Source organism: Mesoplodon densirostris, chromosome 4 (genome assembly GCF_025265405.1).
Source record: "Mesoplodon densirostris isolate mMesDen1 chromosome 4, mMesDen1 primary haplotype, whole genome shotgun sequence".
Classification (NCBI taxonomy): domain Eukaryota; kingdom Metazoa; phylum Chordata; class Mammalia; order Artiodactyla; family Ziphiidae; genus Mesoplodon; species Mesoplodon densirostris.
In genome coordinates this window covers 61,793,630-61,821,020 of record NC_082664.1, presented here as the reverse complement: position 1 = coordinate 61,821,020, position 27,391 = coordinate 61,793,630, and the positions used below count along the sequence as shown (strand labels likewise).

The following is a 27,391-nucleotide window of genomic DNA, read 5'->3' as shown; positions in this document are numbered from 1 at the left end:
GCGTCCGGAACCTGTGCTCCACTACGGGAGAAGCCACAACAGCGAGAGGCCCACGTACCGCAAAAAAAAAAAAAAAAAAAGATCCTATTGAAGACAGGGACCCAAAGTACAAATGAAGTGAGAGGGAAAAATTAAAAAACGTTTTTAGACATGCAAGAACTCAGAAGATTTATAATAAACAAAAGAACTGAGTACAATCCAAAAGAAACAGGGAATCTAGAAAAAAAAAATTAAAGGTATCCTATGACTTTAATACATGAAAGATTCCCCAGCAAGCAGCAAAACTGCAATGACAAAGAATTACATCTCCTTCTCTATGTGTATAACCACTCTATTCCACAATTAACAATATTTATATATCATATTTGAAATGCTTTTATTTCTAATTTCTATAAGCAGTTATTGAACAAAAATACACAGTGCATTTTCAAGCTACATTATAGCTTCAGAAAAGAATGTCAATGATATATACTTTGAGGCTAATTTAAAAAATCCGTGATTAACAAATCTAGGCAAGAGCAAGGAAAACTGCCTTTTACTTTTCATTTTTATACATCCTTGCATATTGTTTGAATGGTTTTTCTGTTTTGTTTTGTTTTTTGTTTTTTTTGTGTGGTACACGGGCCTCTCACTGTTCTGGCCTCTCCCGCTGCGGAGCACAGGCTCTGGATGCGCAGGCTCAGCGGCCGTGGCTCACGGGCCCAGCCGCTCCGCAGCATGTGGGATCCTCCCAGACCAGGGCACGAACCCGTGTCCCCTGCATCGGCAGGCAGACTCTCAACCACTGCGCCACCAGGGAAGCCCTGTTTGAATGTTTTTATCAGGTATACTTATTAGTTCTATAACATTCTTAAACTAGATTAATAAACAAATAAAAATACTGTTTTCATACTGGGTATCATACTGCTGAGGTAACAGCAGTCATGTAAAGCTGAAACATCAGTAAAGAACAAGAACAAATTAAAGTACACAAACCACACACCTTCATACCTAGAACTCAAAAAGCATTCAAACTTCAAGTTACTTATAAGTAAAAAAAAAAACAACACTAAGTCCCAGTGAGCTATCTCCCATGCAAGCCTTCACACAAGCAAGGGCAGTTTGGGGAAAAGTACATGGAAGAAAGAAGGAAGCTAGCAGCCAGCACAGAACAACTGCCAGATTCAAATGAAAACTTATTAAGGGGCACTAAAGAACAGCTAGAAAATAATCAAGAGCATGAAAACGAAATAAATAAGAATAAAAGATCAGAGATAAAGTGGTTGAAATAGAAAACAAGCAAAGATCCAATTTATGTATAATTGGAGTTCTTAAAGAAGATAAACAAAACAATGAAAAAACTAACACTTAAAACTGTAATACAAGAAAACTTTATAGAAACAAAATACTTGAATACACATATAGAAAAGGATCACCAGGCACTAGAGAAAATTAACCCACAAGACATACTAGTAATACTCCAAGCAAATGATCAAATAATTTACAAGGGCAAGAGAATTAGGCTGGCATCAGTCTTCTCGAAAACAACATCAAAGCAAGAAAACAATGAAGCATCATTTTCAAAAACTATAGGAAAGAAAGTGAGAACCAAGGCTTTTTATATCCAACCAAGCTATCCTTCAAGTATAAAAAGGCCACAGAAAAACAGTTTAAACATTCGACAGGTTAGGAAATTCTGTACCCTTAAGTCTTCTTAAGAAACTTATTAGAAGACAAGTTTCACCCAACAAAGGGACTGAGACTACTCTGAGTATATCTTTTTGTACAACTCTGATTTGGAATCATGTTAATGTTTCCCTACACATATATACACATGCAAAACAAGAATGGGATTTTAAAAAAAGAAATGCACAGAATGTACAGCAAATGAAAAACATAACCACACTAACAGGAGGGAGGTTGTGGATAACTAACCCCATTCACTTTTGAGTACAGTATATTTTGTCCTGTATATCCTCAGAATGTTAAAAAATACTGAGCTCTAACTCCTAGGCTTCTTTTTCAGGGGTCCGAGCTAGAAATTCTAAAACTATTCTATGTGTATTCTAGGACTGAGCAAATAAGTAAACATATTTTGAATAGTCTGAACCAGCTTCCTGTGGTCAGAGAAGGAAGTTACAAATATGGGAAGGATAGAATAAACCCTGTGGTACTGAATTGGAATTAGATATATCTGAAAGAACTCTTGGTTTTTAATATATAGTGTTTGTGGTTTTAATAGAGACAGACATAGATGTATGCAGGGGTACTTAGATATATGTGTATATATGCACACATACATAATTATATAGGTATGTGTGTATATATACATTTATAGAAACATATATACATGCATATACATATGCACATACATATATTTCTTAGCTCCATCCACTAGGACATACAAACAATGACATTCCAGTAACAGTGAGCACATGAAGCATCTAGATCAGCCTGGTAGAACCAAAGCTAAAAGAAACCAGGGCTTCAAAATGGCTGATATCAGGTCCAGGGCAGGTGTAAGATGAGCCTTGAACATCTTATTGTACTAGAAAGCAAGCAAATGTTCAAACAATGATGACATATAATAAGGACATATAATAAGGACCCAGGAGCCAGCTTGAAGGGGCTCCCACTGGGACAATTTGAGTATCAAAATAAATAATGATAGTAAAGGAATATAATCCATTGGATGAAATAAGAATCCACACCAATATAAATATATAAATGGGGAAGAACAGAATGCTCTTCCTCAAGTAGAAAGCCAACTAATAAATGTAGAAGTTATGGAATTAGAAAGTCACTATTTAGCACCCATCACAATAATAATTGACCAGGCAAGAGTCAGGAATGGATGCTAAAACTATTGGGTAAAAGTTTGATGAATATACAAGGTATCTCCCCATTAGATACTTAACTCTACAGTGAAAAAAATGTAACTGTACAGTGAAGAAACCTGGCAGAAACCACCTTATCCAAGTGATCAAAGCTAAGTAACAACAGTAATAATAAAACTTCCTGATATGTTGCACTAAGCAGAACACAAATCAGTTTTGCAATATTCCTGCCAAAAGTGCATAAGCTCAATCTACTCATGATTAAAGATCAGATAAACCCAAATTGAGAGTCCTTCTACAAAATAACTAGCCTATACTCCTAAAAAGTATTGTCATGAAACACAAACAAAAACTGTGGAACTGTTCCAGAATAAAGGACACCAGAGAGACATGACAACTGAATACAATACACAGTACTATTAGGATAACTGGTGAAATCTGAATAAAGTTTAAAGATTAGAAAACAGTGTTATATCAATGTTAGTTTCATGATTGTTAAATGAACTGCGGTTATACAAAGGAATGTTCTTATGTAATTAAGAAATGCGCACTAAAGAACTCAGAAGTAAAGGGACATCACGTTTGTAACGACTTTCAAATGTTTTTTTAAAATTTATATGTGTGTAACATATAAATAGATAGCTATATATAGCTACATCTATATTTATAGAGAGAGCACACTATCTATATAAATATCTGGAGAGAGAAGGATAAAGCAAATGTAATAAAATGTTAACATTTGAGGAATCTGGGTGAAAGGTTTAAAGGAATTCTTTGAACCATTCTTGTAACTTTTCCATGTGTTTGGAATTATGTCAAAGTAGAAAGTTAGAAGAATAAAAAATGAACCTTCCCTGGTGGTGCAGTGGTTGGGAGTCCACCTGCTGATGCCGGGGACACGGGTTCATGCCCTGGTCCGGGAAGATCCCACATGCCGCAGAGCGGCTGGGCCCATGAGCCATGGCCGCTGAGCCTGCGCATCTGGAGCCTGTGCTCCACAGCGGGAGAGGCCACAACAGTGAGAGGCCCGTGTACCGCAAAAAAAAAAAAAAAAAAAAGAATAAAAAATGATAGTAACAGATAACTCACTGTAAAAAATAGGAAACCATGAATCCACAGTGATATTAATAAATGAATAAATTGAAAGTTTGATGAGGAATAGGATATTTGCATGGTTTCAAAGATCCTCATCATCTAATGTTTATTAATTACAAAAGGAGGGGAAATAAGAGTAATTTTACAGTGGAGAAACCTGGCAGACACACCCTGAGTGATCAAATGAGTGATCAAAGTCATAATCATCAATAATGGGCAAATGAAAATCATGTGCCACCTGAGAGGATACAATAAGAACAGACCATTACTTCTGTGATATTCCTGCCAATGATGCAAGACCTCAATCTAATTGTGAGGCTACATCAAGGCAAACCTAATTTGAGAGACATTCTATATACTGGCCTAGTGCCAAGGTCATGAAAGTAAGGAAAGGCTGAGGACCTATACCAGACTAAAGGAGACTAAACGGACATGACCACTACATACATGCCTCTGAATTAAATCCTTTCAGTAAAAGAAATTATTGAGATAACCAGCGAAAATTGAATGAGTTTTGAGAATTAGATGGTAGTAATGTATCAGTGTTATGTATTGTATAGTACATAAGTGTATGTATCATATATTTCAAAACCTGACTTTGAAAGTTGTATTATGGTTATGTAGGAGAATATCCTGGATTATAGGAAATACAACTAAAGTATTCAAGGGGTTGGTAACATCACTTCAGCAACTTAATCTCAAATAGTTAAGAAAAAAAGTCCTTTGCAGCTTTTCTATAAATTTAATAACATTTCAAATTTTAAAAAACATTAAAAAAAAAAACTCTTCTAATTACAAAGCTAAGATACGTCAAGTGTAAAATTTTCAAATTCTACTTAAAAGTAAAACTCTCCTTAACCCACCATTAACAATTGGGTAAATATCCTTCCAGAAGCCTCTCTATACACAAAAGGATGTACCACAGCTCAAACTTTAAATATAATCACATATGTGCTGTCCTATGACCTGATTTTTCCACCCAACATTATCTTGTACATATCATTCCATACACACACACATACACATTTACATTCCAAAAGAAAGCTATTGTCATTACCTCAAGTAGTCCTACAGCTATGGAAAGTGCCACCCCAGAGGAACGCAAAGGTCTCTTTCCCTGTGGTACAGGCCACGGGTCTCGCTGCAGTTCTCCCAGAAGATCTGTGAGATTCATGTCTATTTTCTGTACTGGCTGTAAGAACCTGTAAAACAAAATTAAATAAAAAGCCATTTATAAATGTTTGTGGGTGAGGGTTTAAGAAACAAATTGTCCACTTTCTTAAAAATAGAGAAAAATAATTTGAATACACGGTAGACGAATGGTTCGCAAACTTTTGTGTACATCAAAATTGGTGGGAGGGCTTGTTTTAACATAGATTGCTGGTTCCAGAGTTTTGTTTCAGTAAGTCTGGGGTGGTGACCAAAAATTTGCATTTCAAATAAGTTCCCAGGTGATGCTGCCCACTGGTGAGGAACCACACTGAGTACAACTACTATAAATAAAACACTCAAACCAAGTATTACTTTGAGACTGCATCTTCCATTTACCAATCTAGTAAGTTTTAAGGTTACTGAATTAATTATGAGAAGATAACATCAACTCAGTTTTAGTAGGACCACCTCTGATTAGTAAGTTTAGTGGAAAAAGCTACTACAAGGTTAAGGAGGCAAAATGAAAAGCTTGTGCGGGCACTATTTTTGCTTGGCTGCCCTCAACCACAAAAATTAAGTTTTTCTGAACTTAGAAAATCAAGAATATATCAAAACTAAAGAAACTCCTTACATTGTAATAATGAAAAACCAACCTTTTCAGCGACGTGATTCTACCTCAACTCTTTAAAAAGTATACTAATGCAATATTTATATTCCTAAAAATGTTTAACAATATAGTATCACTGAATCCCTACATTCAAGTTAATGATATAGGATGCTTAAAATAGCCACATGAATTGTAAAATTCTCTTTGCCGTATTTATTACCTGTTGGAAGGAGGTGGCTGCTGTACCTGAGGACCACGTGTTGCTTGAGTAACTGGTACTTTAGAGAGCCCCAGCATTTCCTAAAAGAGATTATTTTTGTGATATCCATTTAATTACTCCTACAAAGATGTATCAAATATTTATGACATGCAAGGTGCTTCTGTAGGCATTAGGAACACAGAAATAAAGAACACAGTCTCTTCCCTCAGAAAGCAAAAGTTCTAGTTGGGGAGACTGTCAGGTAAACAGTAATACAATGAAATGATCATCATAAGACAGCAAAGTACAAGGTGTTATGTGAGCAAAAAAGAGGGATACTAGCTCAGAAATACTTTATTTCTAATTAAGTAAAAATAAGTTACTGTGTAACTTGAATGTCTATATTTCTTAACTTGTCTTCATTCATTCCTTTCAGCAACTATATCTCAATGTGCCAGGCATCTAATGTTGAAAAAAATATATAGTCCCTGACCGTATGGAAATTTATATCTGATGAAACAGACAAGACTTAAATCATTAGCTAAATAAGTGTAAAATTGCAACTGTAATAAATATAAAGGAGAGATACAAGGAATTGTATTAATGGGGTTTATAAGGTACACATACCTTATACATCTATTCTTAATTTTCTGACTTAATGCCTAACCAAACTGCCAGTTTTGTTCTGAATTTTAGATGTGTGCAGAATTCCTCTCTAGACACATAAAAATAATGTTATTTTACTAAAATTTTCTTGAATCTAGAAATGCTTAGTCATAAAGTAATAGAATAAAAGTATATAACAGAAAATCAGAAAGTCTAAAGATTTGCAAAAAAAAAAAAAAAAAATTGAACCAATCCTGCAGTATTTCCTACACTGCTAGAAGGAACAGCAACTTTTTACTGAGGACTTACATGCCAGATTCTGTGCTAAACTTTTTGTATATACTATTTCCTCACAAAATATAATGAAGTAGATTTTTAAATTCCTGCTTTGCAAATGAAAACTGACACTCGGAAGGGCTAAGTAACTTGCCTAAGGTTACAAAACTAGTAAGTAGCAAAGCAAGATATTAATCCAGATTTTGCTATAAAGTCCTGAAAGAGTTTACACTACACTGAGTGTTCTCACTTACATTATTTCATTTAGTATTAAAATAAAATAATCTGGTAAAATAGGTATTGTTTATTCCTTTCCATAGAAGAGGAGAAAACAAGCAAAGAGATCAGCCCAAGATCACACAACTATAAGAGTTTAAGATTTGAATCCAGAACTATTTGGGGAACAAAGACCAGGCTCTCTTCAACAAGATGGGTAGAGAAGGAAGATAAAAACATTATGATGAAGAAAAAAATTTAGTTTGCATGCATTCATTCTTTCAAAAAGGCAGATGTTTTATGTATCACATATATATTACATAATTTAAGTAAAATGTATTCTACATTCAGAACTAGAAATAAACTACTTTAAATAAATTTACAGTTTAAAAATAACAGTAATAGCAAACATCTAAAAGCACAATCCATTTAATTTTCATGACTGCCCTGTAAGATACATACTATTATTATCTCCCTTTACACATGAAAAAACTAAGGTACACAGAGGTTAAAACTTGCTCACTCTCTCTTGTCTCATGGAAACAAGTGATCCTCCCCTTCAAGGTACTCTGCTTCTTATGCTCCTGAAGGAATCCCTGTCATGTTTTGTGAAACCTCACTCTCCTTATCTCACTCTTGCTTTCACTCACCGTCTTTGGTCTCTTTCTTTTTGTGTATAAACACATGGAAGTGTCCCTCCTAAAGTAAACCTCTTTAACTCTGTCCTCTCTCTCTCAAACTTTCACACTATCTCCTTCCCTACCTTCAACAACAAACCTCTTGAAAGAACACAGACTCTAATTCTCCCCACTTCCTCAAATCTTAATCACTACTATGATTCACTATCATATTCACTGTTCATATATCCTCCCCCTCCAAACCTGCATATTCCTCCAGTATTTTCTGTCTCGGTTAACTGCAGCACCACTATCCTAGTCTGCTAAGCTTCAAATTAGTCATCCTCAAAATCTTTTTTTTTTTTTTCATTTTGGGCTACCTGGATGCCTCCAAAGTCTGATTTCATATCTGTCTACTTTATACCAGGCTTATCAATCAGGGTAATTTCTCAACTGGGGGTTGTACAAGAATCACTTAGAGGGACTTCCCTGGTGGCACAGTGGTTAAGAATCCGCCTGGAAATGCAGGGGACACAGGTTTGAGTCCTGGTCCGGGAAGATCCCACATGCCATGGAGCAACTAAACCCGTGCGCCACAACTACTGAGTCTGCGCTGTAGAGCCACGAGCCACAACTGCTGAGCCCGCAGGCCTAGAGCCCGTGCTCCACAACAAGAGAAGCCAACGCAATGAGAAGCCTGTGCACTGCAATGAAGACCCAACGCAGCCATAAATAAATAAATAAATTTATTAAAAAAGAATCCGCCTGCCAATGCAGGGAACATGCGTTCGATCCCTGGTCCGGGATGATCCCACATGCCTCGGAACAGCTAAGCCCGTGCACCACAACTACTGAGCCTGCACTCTAGAGCCCGTGAGCCACAACTACTGAGCCCACGTGCCACAACTACTGAAGCCCGTGCACCTAGAGGCCATGCTCGGCAACAAGAGAAGCCACTGAATGAGAAGCCCACGCACCGCAGCGAAGAGTAGCCCCCACTCGCCGCAACTCGAGAAAGCCCACGCGCAGCAATGAAGACCCAATGCAGCCAAAAATTAATTAATTAATTTTAAAAAAAGAATCACTTAGAAAGTTTTTCAAAACTCTTACATGAACAATCTCTACCCTCTCAACTATCTTCCAGTTGAAGCACATATTCACTCACTCTCTTATGATCTATCAAAATCTCTGGACAGAAAAAGATTTTGAAAAATACACCAAGATGATCCTAGTATGTTACACATAACTCCCTGCCTTGGAAGACAAAGCTTCAATTTGCCCCAAAGATAAAAATATCCTAGTGTGTGAAAAAATATATATACTCATGGTTCACCTATTAACTCTCAAGCCTTAAAATATGTCCCCTTGCCAAACACAGTGTTTAGTTCCTAAGTGAGATGTAAAGAAACAAAAGCTAAAATTCTGTGGTTGCCTTCTCTCAGTCTTCAGCATGACTCTTCTATAAGCCCTTCAAATCTCTAGTAAAATAGCTTCAGTTTCACTCTAAATTTTAAAGATACTTCAAAAGTGAAGAGTCTTCAATCTCTACAATAACAATTTAAGGCAAATGAAAGAACGCTGAGGCCAACACTAAATTTAAAGGCTTTGTTATAATACAATTATATTAGTCATTCATAATATTTTCTAGAAACTTGTATCTAGAAGGCATTTATAGACATACATAGAGTGATGTGCACAAACAGGCTAAAACTACCATTCTTGTTGTTTACCTGCAGTTGTTTGGCAGACAGATCTTTTGTTCCTCTGAAGACATAGCTTTTTGAAATGCCCTCACATCCAAGTTCATGAACCTGCACCATTCTCCCAAAAGTAATTAGGCCAACCAAAGCCGTAGGTGGTAAAAGACTTAATGACATCTGCATAGATTCTTTCAGGGCTTGTAAGTCTTCATCTTCCATGCAAGTATCAACCACATAGAGGAATATCAAAGGCATCTGAGGACCACGCTTTTAAAAAATGTTGCAATAAAAAAAAATGTTTTAAAAGTATTAACACTTCAGCACAATACACAGGATAATTAATAGAGGACTAATTAAATAATTTACAATACATTTACGTAATGGAATCCTAATAAAGCCATTTCAGAAATGAAACAGGTTATATATGCATGGAGAGATATACAAGACATCATCAAGTGAAAAATTCAGTTTAAAAACATTATTTATAGTTACATGAAGGAGATTTTCACTTTCAATTTTACTTAACTGCATGAGGTTTCATTTCTTATAATAAGCACTTATTTCTTTTAAAATAAGAAAATAGAAACTATAAAGCTTAAAAGCAAAATTAGGTGATTTTTATAAAATAATTATCTAACCCTGAATTGGATTATAAGAGAACTGGAAACTAGCCAGAGTGGACAAATTACTGACTGGCTCAGTGAACCATATCTGGTTTCTCTACAACATTCATAAAAAATATTACCTTAATACTTAAATATGTAAATAACTATGTAAAGCTGTTCAGAAAGGGAAGAAAAATGATTTTCCTAACAAGGGCCAATGCAAGAGTAATTTCATTATTAGACTTGGGAATATATCATTAGCCTCTAGCATCATATTGACCAAGTATTTGTAATTGATCTTCCAACAACAAAGCAAAATTGATACTTTACTGTTTATTGATCTATTCGGTATAGCAAACCACCCCACCCCACCCAATACCTTGGCCACCTTTCAAATAACTACAACAGAAATTACCTTACTCAAACTGACCTTGACAGTTGTTACCTTTGAAATTCTCAATCAATTCAATGTGAGAATCAAGAATGATGCCTTTTGGGCTTCCCTGGTGGCGCAGTCATTGAGAATCTGCCTGCTAATGCAGGGGACACGGGTTCGAGCCCTGGTCTGGGAGGATCCCACATGCCGCAGAGCAACTAGGCCCGTGAGCCACAACTACTGAGCCTGCGCGTCTGGAGCCTGTGCTCCGCAAAAGTGGCTGCGATAGTGAGAGGCCCACGCACTGCGACGAAGAGTGGCCCCCGCTTGCCACAACTAGAGAAAGCCCTCGCACAGAAACGAAGACCCAACACAGCAAAAATAAATTAATTAATAAACTCCTACCCCCAACATCTTCTTAAAAAAAAAAAAAAAAAGAATGATGCCTTTTAAGTCAGCTCAATTTAACAGTTATTTTGGTATAAATTACTGGATATTTTAAATTTCTTAAAGAGTTACTCTTATGTTCTTACCAGAACTACATATTCAATGCTAGAAAACTGAGGTAAAAGTTCAGCAGGTTGATTCAGTTCAGATATACCAGCGTAAGTAGGTGGAAACTGCAGGTAGAAAAACAAAATTTTTTTTAACAAATTATTTGTGAGTAATGAAATTTTAAACTGAAAATAATTATTTCCTGATCATTTAATTATTTAAAAAGATAGTTTCATCATATATAAAGTTATTTCATCATTATTTTTAAGTATGCATCTTTCTGCATATTTAGAGCAGTATTATAGCATTAACATCTGTAACAGGGGTTTTCTTACCTGATTCCTTTGATAACAAAAGTTGCAAGCCCAGAGTTTTGCTCGATAATCCACTTGACTGTTTTAAGAAAAGATACAATAGCGCATGGTTCAGTTAAATTGTACAATAATCCTAATTTCAATAAAATTAATTTCTTTCTGAAAATGAATACATTCAAATTGATATCAAAGCAATCTTTAAAAGCCATGTATTTTTAGGTGTTGCCAATACTTAATTCATACTTTTAACACATCCAAGTTCACCAAAATGAATATATTGTAACTTCTAATATATAGCAAATGTCAACAATAAAAGTAAGATAATCCTATTTTTTTTCTCCAAATGGCTCAGTAACTTCTAAACTCAGACCTAGAAAGCATTTATTCAATAAAAATATATTTATTGAATGCCATTATTCTAGGTGCTGATGATAAAGAAGTAAACAAGATCAAAGGTCCCTGCTATTACAGAGTTTATATTGTAGAAGAGAAAGACAATAAACAAGTAAATGCATAAACACAGAAGATACTTTTAGATAGTGATAATAAAGATTAAAGCTAACAAAGCAGGACATGAGAATGTATTTGGGAGGGTTACTTTAAAGGAAAGCCTTCATTAATAAACAAATGAGGGACTTCCCTGGTGGTGCAGTGGTTAAGAACCCGCCTGCCAATGCAGAGGTCACAGGTTTGATCCCTGGTCCGGGAAGATCCCACATGCTGTGGAGCAACTAAGCCCGTGCACCACAGCTACTAAGCCTGTGCTCTAGAGCCCGTGAACCACAACTACTAAAGCCCACACACCCCAGGGCCCGCGTGCCACAACAAGAGAAGCCACAGTAATGAGAAGCCTGCGCACCACAACAAAAAGCCCTTTCGCCGCAACTAGAGAAAGCCTGCGCACAGCAAGGAAGACCCAAACGCAGCCAAAAAAAATAAAAATAAAAAAATAAACTGACATGTAATCAGAATGAAAAGAAACCAGTCACAGGAAAATCTGGGGGCAAAGCAATCCAGACAGCACATATAGCTATTGCACAAAGTCTGTGGTAGAAGTAAGTTAGGTATATCCAAGGATAAGAGAGAGGGTAAGGTATAATGCAAATGAAAATAAAGAAAATGGATGATACAAGATGAAGGCAGAAATACACAGAGGATAGATCATATAGGGCTTTATAGGTTTTGATAAGGACTATGGATTTTTCATTCCGTAATAAGTAGCTATTGAACAATTTTAATAATCTGATATCCATTTATAAAACTCTAGCTTCTGAGTGGAGAAGAGACTGCTGAAAAGCAAGAACGGAAACAGGAAGACCAGTTAGGAGGATAATGAAACCATCCAGGAAAAAAGATGGTATATTTTGAAGTACCATGTTCTAGGAGGGAGTAAGAGACAGAATCCTGATTGTTCTGGAGATGGAATCGACCAGATTTGCTAGTGGACTGAGTGGAGAGAGAGGGAGCAGAAAGAGTAATAAAAGTTAATTCTTGAGAGTCTGGCTTATGTAACAAGAAATCATAACATTTTTCAAACACCATACCACTCAATTATGACTTTTCAAATGACACAAGATGGGTTGATTGCCAACATCAGTATCTAGAGAATACTGATAGAATCTAACAGTTTACACAGTCACAACTTTGCATTTGGTTTCTTATCAACTCTCTATAACTAGAATGATCCTAAAATTTTATAGCTCTTTGGATCTGACTACCTTAATTTGAAAAAATAACTATAAACAAAAACAAAGATATTCTTATATAAATGAGCAAGAAAGAAACTACATTTTTTTAAATCATAGTGACACATTAGTTTTTTCCGTATACTTTAATTACCATAAAGGATTCAAAACTGCACGGCAAGTGGTCCTACTACACAGAACAGGTTCATATTGAATGGGTGGCAAATCTGGTCTCTCCTTCAGTGGTGTAAATAAGGCTGCTACTGGAACGACCATTCTTGTAGCTTCCAGTCGACTTGATGGCCAAACATTCCAACTAAATCGGACTCCATCTCGTTCTTCATTTTGTTGGATGAACTCCAAATAGGTTGTCATTGTAGAGCTTGATTCTTATTTCTGCAACAAAATTAAAGGATATTTTTAAATCCTCTTAAGAAAATTCAAAATAAGTATGTTTTTACCACTTCCAGCAATATTAATCCATTAGAAATCATAACCAAATGAAAATATTTATCTCAAAAAAAATTAGCAGACAACAATGACCACAATTATAACAAAATAGTGAACGGCTCAACAGAACCCAATGCCTATTAGGCCCAATGAGAGGTATTTTATCGTTTTTTATTCACTCCCAAAAAAACTATGGCAAAAAATAATAAATAATAAAATAGATGTCCTATTGATTTAAGGCAAAAATGGGGGAAAATCTAGATCCTAAGTTTTCCGTATCAGCCTTACATTATTCTAATAAGTAGATTGTCAAAAACATTAAATTCTAAAACTCACATGCTTTTCTACCCAGAAAGTAGTAAGTGTCCACTAAACTTGCTAGAAGAGAATATTTAAAGGTGCAAAACAAAAATATTTTTCTAAAACTAGGTACTTCTATTTTAGACAGGTAATTTTTTATCATGCATCATTTAACTTCTCTTGCAGAAACTTAATTCAGAATACTTTTAACATTCCAACTTGAGAGCATTTCAACTCTAATTTGAGATATATAATTTCAATATAATCATTTAACTTTACCACTGGAAGAGGGAGATGCCACTATGGTTAGTGCCCAGTATCAAGAGACATCTCCATCTTGTTATTCTTTAGCTTCCAGACTAGAATGCCAGCTTTCCTACCTGGGAAGCAGTTCTATCTATCTCATGCTCTCAAAATGCAACGGTGGTTAGTGATGGAAGGAAACTGTAAAATTTAAAGGTCTGAGAAGATAGCATTTCAAGTACCATGTGGCTGGCTAAAAGACTTGTGGGAGAGATGAATGGCATCAAGAACCGAAGAATTATGAAGGTAGGGTGCCAACAGAGGCAACATGGATGCTGAAGTAGCTAAGAACAACAATGGGATGAGGAACTGATTCTAAAATGTAAGTAAGGGAAGAAAAGGTATTATTAGATATAATAACAATTTTAATTTTAGAAAAATGTCCAAATATATTTTAGTAATACAAATTACAGAAAGTGAAGCTTAACAAATCTGAAGTATCTTAAGCAGCTAAGACCTTTCCCTTCTCTAAAAGAAATGTTATATGTCAATTATATCTCAATTAAAAAATAATAAAATAAAAATTAAACACTGTATTTCCTCCCATCAGAATTTCAGAGACAGCTAAGGAATTTTATGCTATTCAAAAGCGATCATGTATTTTTCAAAGATTGATAAAGGGTAGAGAGAAATCTTAAGATATCTAGATTTGTTTAGAAAAGATTATCTTAAAGCTAAATACAGAAGACAGCTTTGAGAAAGATAATATGAGCTTTCAAGAAAAAGTGGCTGTTGAAAGATAATGATAAAATAAAGGTCTGGGATAATCAGAGAGGAGTTAGAAGATGCCAACCTCAGTTTTAACACAGGCAACAGTAAGAGGAGAAACAACCTCCTCTGGGAGAGAAATGGTTTTTAGCAACAGCTTCCATGCTACAGATGTGAGTATAAATTCTAGGAGTATGCAATCCCTCCCATTATTTCTACAGAACATAAAGCAAATGAAGTTTTCTGTTTATTACTTAATTGCATCTATAATCTGAGATACATCTAAAATGCATCACCAAAAAGCATCAAAAGACTATTAAAATATACTCAACCAATCAGGGTTGTTCATTTGAACGACAAAACACAAAAAATGTTTTGAGTGACTATTTTCTCAATTCTCCAAGAACAGTATATAGTACTTAGGTATTTGTTATATATTTTCTTAAAAATGGATGAAGTGAGCCTGTCACCTGCAAAACCATTCACAGTATTTGTTGCCAATGATAAAATCTGAGCTTTCTCAAATTTAAATTAAAAAATTAAAAAATTTTAAAACTTGTATCTAATACCATGAGCTTCACAACTTCCTAATATGTAAAGATTTTGCTGATGAGACCAGTAGTGATAATAATATGATTTTTTTATATATTGTATAATGAAACATGCCAACATTTGGAAGATACACATTATTCAGTGAAGCAAGAGCTCCCAAATGATCTTTTCATGATGTTACAAAATCATGCATGGGTAAATAATCCATTCAAAGTGTAGGACAGACCAATGGGTTATAACGCAATAAGTACAAAAAGTTCATTTTTAAGGTTTCAGACTCCACGCTGCAATTAACCCTTGATTTCTTAATTAAAACTGTCGAGTTTGGGTATAGTATCCAAGAATATGCACATTTTTTAATACGAAAAAGCTATTAATAGTATCTCTCCTTTTTCCAACTACGTACCTATGTGAAGCCAGACTTCCTTCACACAATTCAACCAAAACAACATATTACAATAGACTGCAAAGCAGTAGATATAAAAATCTACCTGTCTTCTATTAAGCCAGGTTTTTCTTTTTTTTCTGGATCCTCTAATACTCTTAAGTATTATATGCTTTATAATGCTTAAGAGTATAAAGAGGTCTTGGCACTTCCCTGGTGGTGCAGTGGTTAAGAATCCTCCTGCCAATGCAGGGGACGTGGGTTCAAGCCCTGGTCCAGGAAGATCCCACAGGCCGTGCCTGTGAGCCACAACGACTGAGCCCGCATGCTGCAACTACTGAAGCCCATGCACTTAGAGCCCGTGCTCCGCAACAAGCGAAGCCACTGCAATAAGAAGCCTGTGCACCGCAACGAAGAGCAGCCCCTGCTCACCACAACTAGAGAAAGCCCACGCAGCAACGAAGACCCAACACAGCCAAAAATAAATAAATAAAATAAATAAATTTATAAGTGCATCCATTCTTTAAAAAAAACAAAAAGAGTATAATGAGGTCTTGAGAATCACTTCCTTAGGACTCTAGGGCTTAATTTAAAATCTGGGAGCCTAGTAGAGAAAGGCTCTATGAAACTTAGCATGGAGACATCTACACACAGGCAATAGCCAGATTTAAATTTCTACAACAGGTAACAAACCTGGATTGTAACTCCACATCCTTACTTTTTATTGAGACATACTAAATATCACCTGAGTGATATTTGAGTACAATTCCCCTCCTCTTCCTCACTCTTTTTCTTCTCAGTCTCTCTGCTCTAAGATCATATTTGTTCACTAAATCACAATTATTTCTTACCTTCTCACTTTCCAGCAGTGGTTTGCAAAAGTCCCACCTGCTGCTTCTTAACTGGTCCAATTACATAGGCATGCAAAACACCCCCCCAACTTCCCTCACCTTTCCAAGGGAGAAATTACTCAATCTTAAAATCACTCATTCTAGTACAAATTTTGCCAGGTTTGGTCCCAGATTCAACAATAGCATATTTGAAATAAAGTCCTTTTATAAACCAGCTTTTTATAAAATGACATTATTTGATAAGCATTCTCTCCCCTGATATTATGTTTGTCTAAAATCATAAAACTAAATAAATACGATTCAAACACTATATTAGGATGCAGACTTAATATACTAGTCGTTATATTTTTTTTAAGTGGCACAAACACAAAAGACCATTCTAAAGAAATGTCTCATTTTTCAGCACAACTTATAATCATTGGGAGTTACTTTAGTTAAATACTTTCTCATGGTATAACTAAAAGCAAAGAAGCATTAAGTCACTTTGACCTAGAACATCAGATATGTGCCCACAGTATTTTAAAAGGCTTTACCTATTCAATAATAATTAAAAGTTTTTAAATATTCCGATTTTAGCCCATTTATAGATAACTAAGTGCAAAACATTGTAAATTGCAAGTAAAATTTGAGTTCCTTCCAATCAGATATATTTGTTAACAATTATATGTGCCTCTCCCACTTTTCTGTCCTAAAATCTTCAATGAAGTGTCTTCAACTACTTCCCATGACTAGATTTATTATATTGGAAAAATAGCTTAACCCCTCTGATCCTCAATTTCTCATCTGTAAGATCAGGGGTTTGGGTTAGAAAACTACAAGACCCCTTCTAAATCTAAAATTCTGAGCCTATTAAAAATGACTGAACTTCCAAAATGATGTCCATTAGACTACTGGAGAAGGGAGAGAAGGAAGACTTAACACGCATTTATATTTAAATCTATATTTAAATCTAAAACTTCTTCTAACCAAGTTAACTTGGCTAGTTATCCACGACTTTGAGAGGTGTAACTTGAGGAAGTTCACGTGAAAACACGAATTCAACTTACTCAATCCAGTGATTACATGCAGATTTAACTATGACTTTTCCCTTCCCACCAAAACGGGAAAACACTTAGGGCTGAATGAAGTAGGTACAATTGGTCTAATCTGATAACTGAAGTCTATTTGTAATCAAGGCCCAAGGTGTTAGCTATACCTGGCACTTTTCTCCTTATCCCCTTTAACTCCCAAGGCCGAACTACGGGTGACGAAGTCACCTCGGTTCAAAGTCTAGGGCTCTTCAGCTCAGGGAGGGAATGAACCAAGAAGTCAAAGTACCCAGAAGTGGTGATGGGGTGGGGTGGGGAAGGCAGATCGGCCGGGAGCGGAGGGTGGGGTGCTGGGGGAGATGCCCAAACTGCTGTTTTTCACCCGACTCCCATCTTTCGCACCTGATACAGGGCAGGTGGGTGAGGGGGCCAGGTTCCCAGGCCCAGAGAGAACTAAGCAGAGGGTGGTGGGTGAGAGGGTGACAAGTTCAGGGTTCCAGGCGGCCCCGCCGGGCCGGCTCGCAGCCCCGGCGCACCCCGCCTGCCCCGGGGCACCAAGACGGCAGAGCAGGCACCACCCTTGAGACCCCTGCCCACGGACCCGCCGCCACACAGCCTCCCCTCCCCCGCTTCCCACTGAGCGCCCGCGGACCCCCAAGGGAGCTGAGAGGAGGCAGCCCTGAAGTGGATCCTTACCACAGTGCCACCACGTACGAGATCCGCGACTGTCTCAGCCTCGGCCTTACAAAATCCGCCCTCTCCGCCGAGCCAGAGCAGCCGTGGCACCGCAATCAGGGCCGGCACCGCCCCGCCCCCGGCCTCGGCGCAGAACTCTGCGGGACTAACATGGCTGGTGCCGCTTCTGCCACGTCAAGGGGGGGAGGGGCGGGGCGTGAGGGGGCGTGAGGGGGAGGGGACGGTTCTGGGGGCGGGGCGACCGGGCCAGGGAACTGAAGGGGAGGGTGCGGGACCAGGGCGGGGCGGGGGGAGGGGATAGGGAGGGGAAAAGGGAGGGGAAGAGGCGGGGACCAGAGCTGGAGGGGCGGGGTGACAATGACAAACCTAACAGGGGTACTCAGGAGGGGCGGGGAGGGGCGCGGGACCTGGTGGAACTGGAGCGCGAGGGTGGGGTGCGCCATGGCGCTCCGGTTCCCTCTCCCCGGAGCCATGGCGGCTCCCACTCCCCGTGGGTCTCATGATGTGTGACCTTCTGTCGCCAGACTCCTCAGCTTGCTGAGAGAAATGGAGGTGTCCTCTAGGAGATTGGTCCCCAAACTTTCTGGCACCAGGGACCGGTTCTGTGGAAGATAAGGGGTGGAGGGGGAATGGTTCAGGCGGTAATGTGAGCGATGGGGAGCGGCAGATTAAGCGTCCATTACTCCGCGCTGCTCACCTCCTGCTGTGCAGCCGGGTTCCTAACGGGCCGCAGACAGGTGAGGGTGGGGGCTTGGGGACCCCTGCTCTAGGACATCCTCTAGGGCCCGGGTTGATTCCAAGAAACACAGGCTGCATCGCCCCTGAAAAAGCAAAGTGAGAAGTTCGTTCTTTCACTTAGTGCAACAAACATTTACTGAACATCTATCTACTTTGTGCCAGGCACAGTAGCGATGCTGTGATACGATGTAGGCAAAACAGCCAAACGTCTGGTCTGGAAGAATTTATATACTATTTATACACTATTCATGTATTCCTAGTCAGTTTACCTCTTTCCTCCTACACTGCCTCTGCCACCTCTCCCCCTACACACACACACGCGCACACACACATACATACACACTACAATCTTTGGCTGATTAATCTTGATGTGTTTTCTGCTTCTCTTTCCAAGAAAAAAACTGAGCAAAATGGGACAGACAGAAACTGGCTGGAAAGGCATTCGAGCTTGGTGGTCTCAGGCAACCCCACCCTTCAGTGAGGGGTTGCTCACGGAATTATTTCCAGATAAGACAACACCTAAAATCCTGCAAAGCTTAGCCCTATAAGCATTTTATGGAATAGAGAAAAAGATCAATTTTTTGTTCTTTCAAGCTTATATTCACAAGAAATAAGATATGCAACAAACATATATTTTACTTCCTCTAAGCTTGTTTTGTAAGGTAAAAGAGTATTAGTTTGCTTATCAAATTTTAATACAATCCTGAAGAGGAAATGGGAATCAAAATCCAAAATTCTGTATAGGCCTGCAAATAAAGTGGGCTCAGGATACTACCTTAACAATGTTTCTTGGCTGAAAGTACAGCAAGTAAATAGCTGTAGACAATGATATAAAGGTGGAATAAGGACATTCGCAAAAAGAAACAAGATCTAGGAATGAGTAGGGTAAATAGACATAGATGCGAGGATCCACCAGGATCCTGGAATTCAGTGAGGAATACACCAAAGTATAGCACCTTCGGTAATTTCATTATCTTATGGTCCGCAGAAAGGGATCTTTGCCATCCAGCTCAATGAAGTCTAAGAAGTCATAATGCCTATGTTTTCAGCTGAACAAAAGGCTTTTGTTTCCTGTTACAATGAAATAAATGTTATGATGGGTAACAAATTCATTCATATCTGTCTTTATGTGCTTAAAGGTGAATGAGTTTAAGAATTTAACCCTTGTACATATCATCAGGATCTATTAGACCCAAACTTTAGTTTTCTGAGATTTCCTCTTTTGGGAGTGCTATTTGTAAGGATTGATTTTTTTCATGACTTTTATTCTTTCTTAAAGGTCTTCCAAAAAACAAAGAGAAAACTTATTTTAAAAAAATAGGATAAAAGTTTCTCTATTTGCAGTGGTCATATGGGTCCTTTGGACTCTTGTAAATCTAGGATACATCATGGAATCTTACTGATCTTATTTTTCCTATGTCTTGCAACATTCACCTACTTCATCATCCATGGAATTATTTCATCATTACTCATTAATTGTTCCAAACCATGCTTCAAAATATACTAAAATAATAAGAAAATGGAAAATGATAGAATTACCTAAGATGATAGAATAGTGAAGTAAGTCATCACTACTGCAATATCCTTCAGTTTTCTTTTTGCAATGCTCAAAGTACTGCATCATCTTTCTAGATCTTTGTACTATGCTTTAGCTCTCATTGAATATAGTTGAGAATTCAGAATTCAGAAGATTAATGCAGAGATAGAGAACAGCACTCTAGACCCTAATAACCTTAAACTAAGAATCTTTAGATGACCACCTCCTAAATGAATTTTTCAAACTCAAGAATTAATTAGTTAACAATATATTTCTAAGGACAAAAAGAAAATGTGGTATTCTCATCTACTTTCTCATTCAAAAGGAATAACTCCATTCCACAAGATTTTGCAGCAAACATCTGGATAATCTCATTTTGCTAAGAGCACATATGATAGTATTCTTTCATCTTTTATGATGTTTATACGGATACATTTACTTGATATGATTCTTAAGTGCACAAATGCTAGTGGCAGTTGTGTATACAAAGATAATAAGAAGGAAATAGATAATCTAGAAATTAAAAATTCTTTGAGTTGCTCTTTTATAAAACTAAAAATACAAATGTTTTGCAACTAAGTAGCAAAGAAGATGGCTGTCCTCTCTTCAACAAAATGATGAGCCTTTAAAGGTTTCAAAAAATTCTTCAAGTCTTGTGTTTTGATAATGCAACTGCAAAATGAACCAGAAGCAACAATAAGCTAGTATGTAGTAGTGATGTATTTGGCATCTGCAGTCACTATTTACAAGATGAATATGCTCCAGACTCAGCATCATGGCTAATGTGTAGGTAGTTGCATTTAGAGGACATTGCCCATTTTGGATATATCTTCAAAACCAGGAAAATGTGGAATAAAAACTAGGGTTTTCTATGTTTAGATACTTAAATGTCCAATAAAGTTGTTTTTCATTATCCCTTTACTCTTTTTTATAACAGCTTTATTAAATATCCCTTTACTCTAATGTATATAAATTATCCATGAAATGACTTAAAGATATAAAAATTAGAAAGGATCCATTGGACCCAGATGGTAAATGGTGAAGACTAGTTTTTCAAGTATACTGAAAGTTAAGAGGTTTTCATCTGAGGAAGAATAGAGAGAGAATGGAAATTTTCTTTTTTTTTTTAATTGAAGTATAGTTGATTTACAATGTTATGTTAGTTTCTGGTTTATTGTCAAGCAAAATGATTCACATATATATATAATATATACAATATATACCATATATATGTATATGTATATGTATTCTTTTGATTAGGTCAGTCTGACCTAAGAAAAAAATGGTAAGATTTATGTCAGAGAATGTTTTGCCTATGTTCTCTTCTAGGATTTTAATGGTGTCTTGTCTTATATTTAAGTCTTGAAGCCATTTTGAGTTTATTTTTGTGTATGGTGTGAGGGTGTGTTCTAACTTCATTGATTTACATGCTGCTGTCCAGCCTTCCCAACACCACTTGCTTAAGAGACTGTCTTTTCCCCATTGTATATTAGTCTTGCCTCCTTTGTCAAAGATCAATTAACCATAGATGTGTGGGTTTATTTCTGGGTTCTCTATTCTGTTCCATTGATCCACATGTCTGTTTTTGTGCTAATACCACACTGTTTTGATTACTATAGCTTTGTAGTATTGTCTGAAGTCTGAGAGGGTTATGCCTGAAGCTTTGTTCTTTTGCCAGGATTGCTGGTCTTTTACAGTTCCATATAAATTTTAGAATTATTTGTTGTAGTTCTGTGGAAAATGTAATTGGTAATTTGATAGGTATTGCATTAAATCTGTAGATTGCTTTAGGTAGTATGGCCATTTTAGAGAATGGAAAATTTCTTGAGCTCCTGAGAAAGGAGTCAGACTATGAATTGGAAAAAAGGAGAACCTCCAAAAACAGTATTTATTGGCTTTCTTTTTTTTAATTAATTAATTTATTTATTTGGCTGTGCCCGATCTTAGTTGAGGCACACGGGATCTTAGTTGCCTTGTGTGGGATCTTTAGTTGCAGCATGTGGGATCTAGTTCCTTGACCAGGGATCGAACCCGGGCCCCCTGCATTGAGAGCGCAGAGTCTTAACCGTTGGACCACCAGGGAAGTCCCTTTACTGGCTTTCTAACTTAATTATAGACATCCCTGGACCAAGGCATTTTAGATCAATCTGTGAACCTGAAGGATTATTGTTAAACATTTGCCAACATGCAACTGATTATAATTGTTTGCTTTCAGTTACACCACCTTGTGCAGGTCCTGGCACAAAATGATTGTTCCCTAAGTATTCTTGAATTGAGCATGAAAACCTAAACAATTATAAAACATTGGTTTGTTTTTGGTTTTTTTTTTTTGCAGTACGCGGGCCTCTCACTGTTGTGGCCTCTCCCATTGCGGAGCACAGGCTCTGGATGCGCAGGCTCAGTGGCCATGGCTCATGGGCCCAGCCGCTCTGCAGCATGTGGGATCTTCCCAGACTGGGGCACGAACCCGCGTCCCCTGCATCGGCAGGCGGACTCTCAACCACTGCGCCACCAGGGAAGCCAGAACATTGTTTTTATCATCATCATTTTGATGTATTTGGATGGTAAAACTATAAAATCTGACGTAAGTTCCCCCCTGCCGAAAAAGTCTTTTTTTGTTAAAGCAAATACTCCTAAGATAATTACTTCTTCAAACTGGTATTCTTGAAAATGCCAGAGAATGTTAAAAAGAGAGAGAGAGGGAGAGGTCCTGTGGTCAAATACCAGTTAAATTATGTAAAATAGGACTCTTGACTTGTCAAGAGTTTTAATATGCTAATATTCACTGTGAATATTTAAGAGTGGCATTTGCATACATTTCCCAAAGATATTTGACCTTGGGACTTTTTTCAGGGACTATCTGGGGGCAAGTATTCTGAACAACCTATGACTTTTTCTTCAGTCATTAATCATCTTAATCACTAGTTAATGTGTAACAGCCAGTATTTTCCTTCCTACTTTTCAATCCACAGATGTTTCTAAACTGGAGATTCTAGTATTACACAGTCAGGTGAAGTATGATAATGCAAATTCCTTGGAATTTTATATGGTCAACACCAGATGGAGCTTTTGCCTCTACTTTTTGGTTTAATCCAGTTTCTGGTTTTGGGTTTTTTTGTTCGCTTTTGTTTTTGTCCCCGCCCAGGGACTGACCCCCCCCCCTCCCGCCATGACAGTGAAAGCGCCAAATCCTAACCACTAGACCACCAGGGAATAAATAAAGCATTTGCAGTTTTTTCTAAGATGGATTCTCTTCCATTTGTTCAGGTAGTGACATTGTAAGGCACTAGCCAACTATTTTTGGACTACTCACTACAAAGAGTAATACTCAGCATCGACAAAGTGTCAAGTCCATATATATGATATCTGTCTGGTGTTGTAGTCTGCACACACAATGACTACAATCATATCAGGTATAATAATAGTAAATAAGACTAATAAATTACACATAAGTTCAACAACAACAAACAAAACAAAACAAAACAAAAAAACCCAATCAAAAAATGGGCAGAAGGGACTTCCCTGGTGGTGTAGTGGTTAAGAATCCGCCTGCCAATGCAGGGGACGCTGGTTCAAGCCCTGCTCTGGGAAGATCCCATGTGCTGTGGAGCAACTAATCCCATGTGCCACAACTACCAATCCCATGTGCCACAACTACCAATCCCATGCGCCTAGAGTCTGTGCTCCACAACAAGAGAAGCCATCGCAATGAGAAGCCCATGAACCACAATGAAGAGCAGTCCCCACTCGCCGCAGCTAAAGAAAGCCCACGTGCAGCAACGAAGACCCAACGCAGCCAAAAATAAATAATGTAGGGACTTCCCTGGTGGCTCAGAGGTTAAGAATCCACTTGCCAATGCAGGGGACACAGGTTCGAGCCCTGGTCCGGGAAGATCCCACATGCTGCAGAGCAACGAAGCCCATGCGCCACAACTACTGAGCCTGTGCTCTAGAGCCCGCAAGCCATAACTACTGTGCCCGCACGCCACAACTACTGAAGTCTGCATGCCTAGAGCCCGTGCTCTGCAACAAGAGAAGCCAACGCAATGAGAAGCCTGCGCACTGCAATGAAGAGTAGCCCCCACTCGCGGCAACTAGAGAAAGCCCGCACGCAGCAATGAAGACCCAACACAGCCAAAAATAAATAAATAAAATAAATAAATTTTAAAAAATTTCTAGCTCTTGTTCAAACAGCAATTGCTTCTATTCCACGGAGTGCCCCACCAGTATTATACTCCAATACCATTTCATTCTGCCACTCTGACCAACTCCAGAATTATTACTGAGTTCATTTAATTGAACTAAACAAATGAAATCCTATGATCTGCTCTTAAACCATTTATAGCTAGAGAAACAAAACATGGTTATCTACAGACGTTTTTTTCCTTTTCTTTTTATCTAATGTTTATTTGATTTGTAAAGAACATAAGAATTATTAAAACCATGTAGCAAAGAACGGAACTCCTACTTTAAAAGGAAGGAGCTAGATTTGTATTTTTACTTTAAAAGAGGAGTAAAGTTTTGGGTTTTGTGTTCCATAATTAAACTAGACTTCACCTTAATTTTCTGGCATCAGTGAGCTTTGTTGGATCTGGACTCCAAAGCCTAAGAACAGCATTCTCAGACAGAGATAAAGAGACTGACTCTGCTCATGCCCAGAGGGTGTGACTAGGATCCCCTTGCTTCTAACTTAATTGCCTCTCTCTAATCTACAACCAGTGGGCCATAAAGCCTCTCATTTGTGCTGAGCTGTATCTTGTGGAGCATAGTAATTTTTAGAGCAATGGTTCATAAGTCTGACCACCCAAGATAGAATCTCAGCTCCATCTACTTCCTACTTGTATGACCTGGGCATGGTATGTAACATTTTCTGAGCCAGTTTCTTCATCTGAAAATAAAGATAACAATCATACTTACCACTTAGAATAACAATACATTGTGAGGATTGAATGTGATAATCTATATAAAACATTTGGCCCCATATAGCCCTAAGAAAGAAAAAAGCAGCTTCTGAGAGCCTGAAATTGGCCTGGCTCTATCAGTGGGCCCCAGCTGTTGTTAGGAGCTGCCCAGGCACTCACAGCCAGGCCACATTATTCTTTTGTTGAACCTAAACCATATCACAGCACACCAACATCAGACAAGAATACTCAGGAACCCTGAAGGATCATGACAAAAACAAGACCACTCTGTAATCGTGTCTCTGAAGTCTGACAAAATCAAGAAGATTGTCCAAACCACAAAATGACCGAATACCTCCCTAATCTGGCTAATATGAGTGACTGCTGCTTCTTTACCAATTACACCATTAGCTTCCCTTCTTTCTTCTATTTTCTAGATAAGAGTGATTAAAATACCTAATCACAGAATTTGTCAAGTGTTCAGACGAGCTGAAGAGAGAACTGAGCTCCCAGGTGTCAGAGAAGCCAATCAAAGGAACAATGAGCCAAAATGAATGCAAAAGTGAAGCCCGTAATCACTTACTGTGATTGTATAAGCAAGAGTCTAAACCTGGTGAAAGCACAGACTCCCCCTGTTCCGTTACCCCCATGGAATGGCATGACTGGTTCAGGGTCATATTACTGTTGAGGGGGTCCCAAGCAAAAGACTCCTGCAGATTTATGGAACTGGGGGTGGGGATGGGGGCAGCCCTAGGAGTGGAAAAGTACTGGGTACTGACCCAGAGAGGTGAAGTTTCCCAAGAAGCAGACCTCCAAGTGGAAACACCTGAGCTAGGAATGCAGCAGTGCATTAGAGCATGGCTGGCTAGGAAGGGCTGGGTTGTTGACTGCAATTCCCTTCAGAGACTGCAATGTATTGAATGGGAGCATCAAGTCTGGTGTGGAGAGGGCAGGTTTCCCTGTGAATCCTGCCAGGTAAAGCCTTTGTAATTGCGTATAGTCAGGCCTAAAAAAAAAACACACATAGGTTTTTTTTGTTTTAGAAGATGTTGGGGGTAGGAGTTTATTAACTTATTTATTTATTTTTGCTGTGTTGGGTCTTCGTTTCTGTGTGAGGGCTTTCTCTAGTTGTGGCAAGCAGGGGCCACTCTTCATCGCGGTGCGCGGACCTCTCACTATCGCGGCCTCTCTTGCTGCGGAGCACAGGCTCCAGACGTGCAGGCTCAGTAGTTGTGGCTCACAGGCCTAGTTGCTCCGCGGCATGTGGGATCCTCCCAGACCAGGGCTCAAACCCGTGTCCCCTGCATTGGCAGGCAGATTCTCAACCACTGCGCCACCAGGGAAGCCCCCACACATAGGTTTTTAACCAGGAGCTGGACTCCTCAGAATTATCCCCATTTCCTGACAGCAAAGCTCCACTGTCCCCAGATCACCTAATAAAGCCCAATGCTTACCACAGTGCCTGACACATAATAGAAAACTGATAAACATTAATTGAATGACTGAATTTATTAAAGTTCAACGGCATAAAGAGGCAAGTGAAATTTTAGACTGTAGCCAAGGAGAAAAGAACTGACAAAGTATGGTAACGTAGGAGAAATTCTAGGGTAGTAAATCTTAAAGAATAGGGAGGGAAAAGATTAAACAGATAGGCTAAGCTATGTTTCTCACTTGGAATGCTTCTTAAAAATCTCAATTTCAGAGTCCTACAACCAATAAGCAGACTCAGAAACTGGAGGAAGAGAGTTATAGGACACAGGAGTCTGTATTTTAAATAATTTCTTCCAGATAATTCTTATATACACTAACATTTGAAAATAACTGAGCTGCTTAAAGGGATATAAAATACAGGGACAAATTTTGCATATAGCTCTGTAATTTTGACTTAGCAGATGCCATCATCGTCAATAAATAGCCATTGAGCTCTATTCTCACAACCTTCATACTACTCCTACAGCCAACCACCAATGTGAGAAACACTGAAACAGAAAAGTCTTTCCACTGTAAACTAAGAAGTGACTGGAAATCTTTGAAAATGGGGCACCAGAAGCAGTTTGGTATCTTAGGAATAGTTCTTCCTAGAAAGAGGCTAAATGAAATGGTTATTATAGTTTTAGAAGTTCAGCTTTCTAAAAATTAAGTTTTTTTCAGAATAACTTCATCAACCAAATATAGTTTCTTCT

At 38.0% G+C, this 27,391-nt stretch overlaps 1 protein-coding gene across 1 annotated transcript in view; it reads right to left on the bottom strand.

The window, feature by feature from the left end:
- The window catches only part of SEC23A (SEC23 homolog A, COPII coat complex component), a 62,626-nt gene extending 44,419 nt beyond the window's left edge, over positions 1 to 18,207 (bottom strand). The window contains exons 1-7 of the mRNA XM_060096293.1: positions 18,033 to 18,207; positions 12,914 to 13,155; positions 11,096 to 11,153; positions 10,799 to 10,885; positions 9,315 to 9,551; positions 5,891 to 5,970; positions 4,969 to 5,113 (exon numbers count right to left, since the gene is read on the bottom strand). Coding sequence (XP_059952276.1) covers positions 4,969 to 5,113; positions 5,891 to 5,970; positions 9,315 to 9,551; positions 10,799 to 10,885; positions 11,096 to 11,153; positions 12,914 to 13,134 — 828 coding nt within the window. The 5' untranslated portion in view covers positions 13,135 to 13,155; positions 18,033 to 18,207. The remainder of the gene's footprint in view (positions 1 to 4,968; positions 5,114 to 5,890; positions 5,971 to 9,314; positions 9,552 to 10,798; positions 10,886 to 11,095; positions 11,154 to 12,913; positions 13,156 to 18,032) is intronic.
- Positions 18,208 to 27,391: the final 9,184 nt, after the last annotated feature.